At 32.8% G+C, this 10,000-nt stretch overlaps 1 protein-coding gene across 5 annotated transcripts in view; it reads right to left on the bottom strand.

Moving 5' to 3' along the window:
* Positions 1–10,000, bottom strand: part of LOC144971586 (allene oxide synthase-lipoxygenase protein-like) — a gene marked incomplete at its 3' end in the record, with an annotated part of 145,744 nt that overhangs the window by 25,788 nt on the left and 109,956 nt on the right. For 4 of the 5 annotated variants that reach the window (XM_078912642.1, XM_078912646.1, XM_078912644.1 and 1 more), the window contains 1 exon segment: positions 1,855–1,952. In XM_078912642.1, the coding sequence (XP_078768768.1) occupies positions 1,855–1,952 (98 nt within the window). 5 annotated transcript variants of the gene reach the window in all.

Raw genomic sequence — 10,000 nt, 5'->3', positions numbered from 1 at the left:
GAAAGAAAATCACACAAAAGTATCGGAGACGGTAATAATTAAAGCGAGGCCCGTGCCTAAAAATACTTGAGGTGTTGCCCTGACCAGATGCGATGACCTGGGTCAACGACAAAATAGGTAATTATGGTGATCGATGTCTCTCAACATTGCTTCACTTTCGTAATATGTGACCCTTCGCCTCAAAACGGTATTAAGTCGGGATGTTTAGGTGTCGAAAATTGAATTTACAGCCAGAAATATCAGACTTGTGTTGAGTTTGTATGTTTTATTGAAGAGAATGGACACCATATTTTAGGGTACTAATGCCATGCCAACAATTTATATTTTTGACCACTTTGACATTTAATTCGGCCGGCTTTTAAGCATTTGGTTCTTTCCGACATAATACCGTTTTGAGATGATGGGTCACATATTTCATCATGCTTAGCTAAACAATTTACTAGTTTGCGAAGAAAGCTGTGGTGAAAAATCTATAAAGCTCCCTAAAAATGTCAATTTTCACTTGAAAAATATAACTAAATAAAGAAGATGACTAAAATTTATGTTATCAACATTTAAAAACCAACTATGGAGGCATAGGGCCCCATTAAGATCTGTGGAAAATTAGAAAGATAAAATAAAGAGAGATAGATAAAAGTTCACGAACACTTATAACGAACACTTTCATAAGCTTGCAATGCCTCATGCGCTTCCCAAAACTTCAACCCCCCCCCCCCCCCCCCCCCCCCTTTTTCCCTTCCCCAACCCACACCCTATAAGCCATATAAACTAAAAGAAACAAAAATCATTTGTTACAGTGAATGACACAATCATTCAGAAAGGGTTTGAACTGAGATATTGCCAAGTTTAGTTAGAACGTACGTTTCTATTCAAAATGAGTTCTTGTCATAAATGATTAAATCAACCCTTCTGGAACTATCAAAGCTTTCATTTCACGTCTAAATATTTTTTACAGCTAGTCAAGTTGAAGAAGATGAAATTTGACAAAAGTTGCTGGATACCTTTCCAATACATCTGACCATAACTTCATGAAAAAAAAAAATCACCCGATTTACTTCAAATAAAGATTAATATGCTCTGAGGAGCATATTCTTTCAGAAATTTTTTTAAAAAGCAAATCCAAAATTTTCATCTTCCGATTGATTATGTCATGCACTGACACATTTTATACAAGACAATAAATTGGTTATTAATAATAATAATAATAATAATAATAAATAATAATAATAATAATAATAATAATAATAATAATAATAATAATAATAATAATAATAATAATATAATAATAATAATAATAATAATAATAATAATAATAATAATAATAATAATAATAATAATATAATAATAATAATAATAATAATAATAATAATAATAATAATAATAATAATAATAATAATAATAATAATAATAATAATAATAATAATAATAATAATAATAATAATAATAATAATAGATCTTTATTGTCCATAAATGTGGCAATTTGTCATTCAGTTACACTTGTTATAAGGTTATATGATAACTATAACATTGAACAGATATTTCATTCCTACTTATTTTCTCTCTCTCTCTCTCTCTCTCTCTCTCTCTCTCTCTCTCTCTCTCTCTCTCTCTCTCTATTATGTATCTTTCGTGTGTCTCTTTCTTTACACAGTAGGTATCTACAGCAAAAATGACTTTATAGCTAAATGACTGACAAAAGGCGGAGAATAAAACTAAAATCCACGAATTGGAAATAGCCTGGCTGTAAAAAAATTCCCCTTGTATTCCACTATTTTCATAGAATACTTCATTAGAAACGGATTCAAAACTATCGAATGAGAGACATTTTTTTTAACGATAAGGGAAGGAACATACTTTTCTGGGATGGATGTGAGCAGGGAAATGAGTGAATGGTTGAGGCTGGCCACCCGCTGGAGTCCGAAGTAGAGATCGTTGCTCCACCTGTCGGCACCCTGAGTTGAGGAAGAAAATTTCACCATCATCATCATCAGATCATTTTCATTAATATTATCGTCATCATCGTTATAACCATAACTTGTATGATCAATGCCAGTCCTTAGTATTAATTTGAAGTGCAATAATACAAAATTACAGATCAACGGAAGGAAGGGGGAATTAACATTCAATATTCTCATTTCTAATTCACCTGATTCCAATAGTATATTGTCTAAGTAAAAAAAACCAAGAATGTTTAAGATGATTCAAACGCCACTACACTAATGCGTTCTTCAAACAACATTCACTTTGTAAGTGGATAAAATCTACAAGGAAATATACAATGTTAAGCCTTTAATCATTGAAATTAAAACAGTAACTTAATTTATATTTTCTTAACCAAAATCAAAGTAATTTTAAAATAGTTTTATTCTATAATTTTTACGAGATAATTAAATGTAATAATATGATAAAAACATTAACTGAATTTCTATTTTCTTAACCAAAATTAAAATCAATTTTAAAATAGTTTTACTATATAGTTTTTACGAGATAATTAAATGTATAAATCTGATTATCATAAAATGGCCACAATCAACGTGTAAATATTTGCAGGCCTGATAACCGAACGCTGTTCTAGTCATGTTTTAGCATTGTTGTATTGGAGAATAGTATGCGTTGGTTTCAGAGTATTTCCATTTCAACAATGGGACCAAAAACAATTTGGGCTATCAGACCTGCCAATAAGTACACGTCGTCCACAATCTTTACTTTTCTAAAACTCTTATAAAATACAATAGATTATTAATTTTTTTATCGTTTTTTTTTTTTTTTTTGGGGGGGGGGGGGGTTGTTGAAATATACGATATTACTAATGCATGCATAATATAGTGTTATTGTGCTTTTCTATAAGAGGGAAGGATCACACACCGGTTATATCACTATTTTAGCATGTAAGCCGTGACAAAGAAAGAAAAAACAAGACAAAGAAAATTTTAAAAAAACATGACAAAATGAAAAAATTATAGAGAGAAAAAAAACTGAGCCTTTATCTAATCATACAATTACTGCATCCGGGATATCTCACATTATTATTATTATTATTATTATTATTATTATTATTATTATTATTATTATTATTATTATTATTATTATTATTATTATTATTATTATTATTATTATTATCATCATCATTATTATTTTTAAAAATTTAAAAATTCATATTTTAAAAATTGAGTCAATGTAACCTTTAGCATTTTATATATATTTTTATAACAACGTTATTTGGTTTATAATAGACTGGAAAGGTGCATTACAGCCAATCTGGAGGCCATACTAGCTATTATTGTTTCAATAAACAAAACCAAATTCAATAAATGAGAGTATCCAAGGCCAAGAGCTAACATTTAAAAAAAGCTGAAATTCAATTTTTAAAAAATTGAAACAGACTTCTTTCATGACTCCTTTTCCCATTATTTTGAACATTGTTCCTTAAAATACTCCATTTCCAAATAAAATGATACAAAAAGTTGATGTAACTACACTGTGAAATCGATACCAAAGTAAGAGTATAAAGATGTTAAGGGGCGGTTTGGGTCTTTTCCAAAAAAAATTTAATTACCTATATGGGGCGGTTTTAATCATTCTGTATCATCAATATAGGTTAAAAAACAACATTTATGGTGAAAAATTTTAATTATCTGTGTTGATACCCATTTTGCGATCTAAATTGGGGGTCTGACATAAAAAAATATAACAATCTTGTGGCAAACGTTCCACAAAAAACTAATGAAGGAATGACCTCCATATCCTTCCCTCTTGTCAACATTGTACCATAGTGTGTCACCATAGAGAGATTTTACGGCTTTAGCTTATGGAATTTTTATTAGATCATTACAAAGTTGAGAATCAAAATGTTATGACAAAATTGATGTAAAAAAATCAGCTTTAGGATTATAATATAAAATTCACAAATCTTATCCAAAACATCTCTCTATGGTGACATAATACATTATCTCTGTCATAACTATGGAAATTTTCAGACAATTTCATTGAATAGATTCTGAGAAACGTTTGACACAGTATCCCATACCCTTAGAAAAATGACATATTGAGAAAATAGCAAAATGGCTTCCCGTTTTTCACACTTTTCTTACTACCTGTACCATTTTCGACTGTGTTTTTCGTGCCTTCATAGTCTACTTTAAGAATTTGGACTTCAATTATATTATTTCTAAGATAATAAAATATCATTTTCCACCAAAATCTCAAAATCAAATTTTTGAAGGATTTTCCTAATAATTAGACCCAAACCGCCCCTTAAGTATGTAATATCGCTCAGTTTTAATTTATTAAAAACCAGACATCGATATTTTTATTAGACAGAGAGTAGAAAAAATATATTGTATAAATGAGAGTATTAAAAATATTAAAATTAATTACTCAACCTTTTTCCGGTAAAATTGAAAAAAAAAAACCGAATTGGCTCACCGTCTTAAAAATTAGTTCTCTAAAGTAGGTTGAATTATATCTAAATAATAACCCATCTTACATGCAGAATATGATGGCCTTTACATTTTATTGGTAAAGCCTTAGAGTTAAATATAATAAAAGACATATTATTGTAATGGTATCCCTCTATCTATTAAATCATATCTCACTATACAAAATCACAAGTGGGTGAGTGAGTATCAAATATACATTTGGTAATAGTAATTCAGAGTAATTTGGCTCATGGAGCCGCAGTTTATCCCGGTTTCTACAGCGTAAAACGGACAATAGAAAATGCTTGCTACCATCTGGATATGACGCTATTCTATCGCAAGATACTTTCCACCAGATCAAACAGATCCAGCTATGATTTTTAGTTAAACGCCATTGTAATTTCAACACATTTTAGGATATTAAAAAAAAACCTATACTTCGTCTCGAAGGTGAAATGGCCGAGTGGATAAAACAGTGCTCTAAAATCCAGAGGACCGGTATTGCGGCTGACGCCTCTATAATCTGGGTCGAGATTGAATTACCCTTTGCGACGAATTAATATATTTTTGCTCTTATTTTTTATATTTTCATTAAAGTCCAACAAGACTATACATAGTAAAATCAAACCCCAGTGTCTGCATTAGGGTTCGAATCCAGCCCCCCCCCCCTACAATCCAAAGCCTAGTGATTTATTGATACACTCTTGGCCGTGTGGTCATGAGGTGTGACACTCGCTTGTGATCTAAACGTCCCGGGATTGAGAATCTCTGCGAGTGGAGCGAAGTTGGGTACACAGAAAAGGCTCTTCACGCACATTTTCTCACTCTATCGAAATAAAATTTGTGATATTGCTGTATGTGCGACTTGTTGCTGTTGACTTGAGACCTTTTGTAAAGTGCTTTGAGCACATTAAGTGGATTTTGCGTTATGAGACGTTTTGATTTAAATAGTTATATGAATCTCAACATAAAGTATTGGTATCCAATATGAAATAAAAATATTTTCGTTGCTAAAGCGCGGCGATCTTGCTACAAGTATGACTGAATTCAATTAAGGACTTTAATTAATGATTATATTAGTGGTTATAATTAAGCGATTACAAATGTGCGAAAACCCGTCACCTACACGTGTAAATAAATGATAAAATATTTTTTTAAAGAAAAAAAAATCGTTATTAAATTCACACTAGCAAATACAACTTTGCAAAGTACGAAGTATGAAATTGACAAAATCAAGTGATAATTCGGGATAGAGATAGATCGTTGCTGAGATTAGTATGAAAGCAAATAAGTAAAATATTAGTTCAGATTAATAAAATGTTTGGGGGAAAAACAAATCTCAAGACTATTGATGCGTTAACTGAAGACGTAAATTATATAGGTATTATATCGGTAGACGTCTATCTAAAATAGGTATTATATCGGTAGACGTCTATCTAAAATAGGTATTATATCGGTAGACGTCTATCTAAAATAGGTATTATATCGGTAGACGTCTATCTAAAATAGGTATTATATCGGTAGACGTCTATCTAAAATAGGTATTATATCGGTAGACGTCTATCTAAAATAGGTATTATATCGGTAGACGTCTATCTAAAATAGGTATTATATCGGTAGACGTCTATCTAAAATAGGTATTATATCGGTAGACGTCTATCTAAAATAGGTATTATATCGGTAGACGTCTATCTAAAATAGGTATTATATCGGTAGACGTCTATCTAAAATAGGTATTATTTCGGTAGACGTCTATCTAAAATAGGTATTATATCGGTAGACGTCTATCTAAAATAGGTATTATATCGGTAGACGTCTATCTAAAATAGGTATTATATCGGTAGACGTCTATCTAAAATAGGTATTATATCGGTAGACGTCTATCTAAAATAGGTATTATATCGGTAGACGTCTATCTAAAATAGGTATTATATCGGTAGACGTCTATCGAAAATAGGTATTATATCGGTAGACGTCTATCGAAAATAGGTATTATATCGGTAGACGTCTATCTAAAATAGGTATTATATCGGTAGACGTCTATCTAAAATAGGTATTATATCGGTAGACGTCTATCTAAAATAGGTATTATATCGGTAGACGTCTATCTAAAATAGGTATTATATCGGTAGACGTCTATCTAAAATAGGTATTATATCGGTAGACGTCTATCTAAAATAGGTATTATATCGGTAGACGTCTATCTAAAATAGGTATTATATCGGTAGACGTCTATCTAAAATAGGTATTATATCGGTAGACGTCTATCTAAAATAGGTATTATATCGGTAGACGTCTATCTAAAATAGGTATTATATCGGTAGACGTCTATCTAAAATAGGTATTATATCGGTAGACGTCTATCTAAAATAGGTATTATATCGGTAGACGTCTATCTAAAATAGGTATTATATCGGTAGACGTCTATCTAAAATAGGTATTATATCGGTAGACGTCTATCTAAAATAGGTATTATATCGGTAGACGTCTATCTAAAATAGGTATTATATCGGTAGACGTCTATCTAAAATAGTAATAAAGAACGCGCGGATTTAAAAAAAAACATTCAGCCAGTTAAGATTTAATTTTTCTTCTATAGGGAATGAGATTACCGGAAGAGTAGCGTCCCTTGATTGGACGTCACCCATAGTCTGTGACGTCACCGGAGGAAAAGTTATTAGAGAGAGAACGTCATGTTGATTATGCGCACAATCAACATGACGTTCTCTCTCTCTAATAACTTTTCCGCCGGTGCCGTCACAGACTATGGGTGACGTCCAATCAAGGGACGCTACTCTTCCTTTTCCTATTGATTTTAATGTGTAATATGTACAAGAACAAATGCAGCTCTGTAAATCATTTAAGAGGCCGTTGTGATATATTAAGGGCATAAAATTGATCTTTGAATCAAATATATAGAAATCTATAATTAATTAACATTGGCAATGACCTACGTGTACTTATTTACAGGCCTGATAATCCAATTCCTAATAACTCATTGTTGTAATGGAAATCTATATTTTTTTTAAATGACGCAAAATATTGTCCATTACAACAATGTTAGACTAGGCCCATAAGGATGTTCGGATGTCAGACCTGTGTATATGTAGACGTCGGCAGTGACTCAAAATTCAAGACTTACAATAAGCTGATATTTTGTTGAAATGAGCATGACAATGTTGTCTTTATCCCTAGTTATATCAGATCATCGCCATTTAGAAGGTAAACAAACACACGATTCTATTTCTTAACTACACATGTTTGGGAAATTCAATAGCCACTCATCAATTGTCAGAGATGTCGAAATTTAATCTTTGTAACAGTAATATTTAAAAAAAAAAAGAAAATAAATAAAATAAAATAAAATAATTTTTTTTTAAACGACAAAATATGGATCTACTGCAACATAAACCAATTTAGTGATCAGGTGAAAGAAAAGTCAACAGGCCCTTTTCAGCTTAATATTTAGCTAATACTATGGGAAAATCTTTAGAAATTATTTTTAAACAACAAAGCTCTTAGAAAATTATAATTCTAAAAATGTCTCACTCGCCTAAATCGTATCTATCTATCTAGCTGTACAATTGTTAAAGATATAATGCCGTGTTAAAAATAATATAATATTTGATATGAGTCGTTATTATAGGGAATGAGATTAGCGGAAGAGTAGCGTCCCTTGATTGGACGTCACCCATAGTCTGTGACGTCACCGGCGAAAAGGTTATTAGAGAGAGAGAGAACGTCTTCCGCGAGGACGAGAGACGCATGCGCACAACCAACATGACGTTCTCTCTCTAATAACCTTTTCGCCGGTGACGTCACAGACTATGGGTGACGTCCAATCAAGGGACGCTACTCTTCCGCTAATCTCATTCCCAATCATGATATGGAAAGGAAATTAGTACCAAACTGTTTAAAAACCAAGAAGAAAAAAGAGAGTTTGAAAGAATCAACTGACAGCGGGCTTGTTGAAGACGTTCTGTGTGTAAACCCTGGATATGTCCGAAATGCTCTCCCATTCTCCTCGTGCTAGCATCACTAGTTTACTGACTACAATCAGCTTGGCCTTGGTCCGCACAATGTCCCACTGGGCAAGGGGGGGGGGGAGCAAGGAAATGATCGATTATAAACCCCTATTTTATTGTCAATTTTCATTTATTATCCCATCAATACTTCAGTAATGGGGGGGGGGGGGGGGGCAAGACGGCCGATTGATTGTATCTTCGATTTGATTGTCTAATTTCATTCGCTATGTCATCAATGTACAACTCTGTCCTTTCTCTTTGTGGTCAATCGGCAATGCGGAGATGGGGGAAAGGGGGGGGGGGGAGTGGACGGTGGCCAATAATTGACACTAAAGATAGTATGCACGTGGCTAAGAAGCTCATAACATTGCCATCCGGAAGTATAACGGACCAACACACAAAACTATGTGAAATCTTGAACGTTTATAGTCTGGTTAATAAAGTTTAGATAAATCATATTGGATTGTATCATTTCATTTGTTATGCCATCAATGTATATTACTCAGTCTTCCTTATGGTCAATAAGTAATGCGTGGAGGGGGGAGGGGGGGGGGGGTAAAGATGATTGAGTGGATAAGGCATTGTCCTTCCACCTGGGAGAGCCGGGTTCGAACCCCGCTTGTTGGCTGAACATACATAGCATTGATTATTTCAACTTTTCAGAATCCCATCTGCAAAAAAAAAAAAACTAATATGACAACATAGCTTTCAAAATTCCGCGCTTTTACTATTTTCTCATTCAATCCCAGGACCAGAATACTTCATTATTTAGAAAGAAAAGCTTCTACCAGCAATAAGACTTTATTTCTACTAGAAGGTATCAAATTCATTTATCGTCTATATTCAAACATTGTACTGACGTTCGACGAAGAATTCAACCACAACAAATGAAAAGAATAATAATATTGAAAGACTCATTGAAAGACGTATGGTTTTAAATTAAGTATTGAATATTCTCATATATTACAATATAGAAAACTTCATACATTATACGTACAGCTCTGAGGTATAAGCTATTTACGTAAAAAAAACTTGAGACCAAATTCGGGTCACCAGATTCAATGTAAACAAGTCAGGAATAAATCAAGTAATTTAAAAAGAGAAGCCTATTCATTAATAACGAATCCACAATCATCCACTTCTATTTACCTCCTAAAAGGTTCTTCATCAGCTAACAAGCTTTACGAGCTTCATGAAATGGCAAATGATATTATTAATGGGTAGGATGAACGGGGGGATCAAATAGAATGGGACAGTACCCACACAACACACCTAGGATCCAGTTCAGGATGAATAATGATTAATAATAAAATAATCAATCACATGGATCGTACACAGAAAGCCCCTTCCGAGTCGATTTGCATCCCATTGTCTAGGAATGGACCAGGGGAACATAACGTGAACGCGTTACAGGCCCCTGTGGGTTGGTACTGAATACTCCATCCTGAATAAATAGCAAAGTAGGGGGCGCTACCACCTAACATTTTGACACTCAAAATCATTTTGTGGTTGCCCAAACGAACGATACATGACGTGTACACATAACTTAAAGTGCAT

The sequence above is a fragment of the Berghia stephanieae genome, chromosome 4 (assembly GCF_034508935.2).
Source record: "Berghia stephanieae isolate SIO BIC M18660-M18661 chromosome 4, UCSD_Bste_1.3, whole genome shotgun sequence".
NCBI lineage: Eukaryota > Metazoa > Mollusca > Gastropoda > Nudibranchia > Aeolidiidae > Berghia > Berghia stephanieae.
This window is presented reverse-complemented; position numbering and strand designations above follow the sequence as displayed.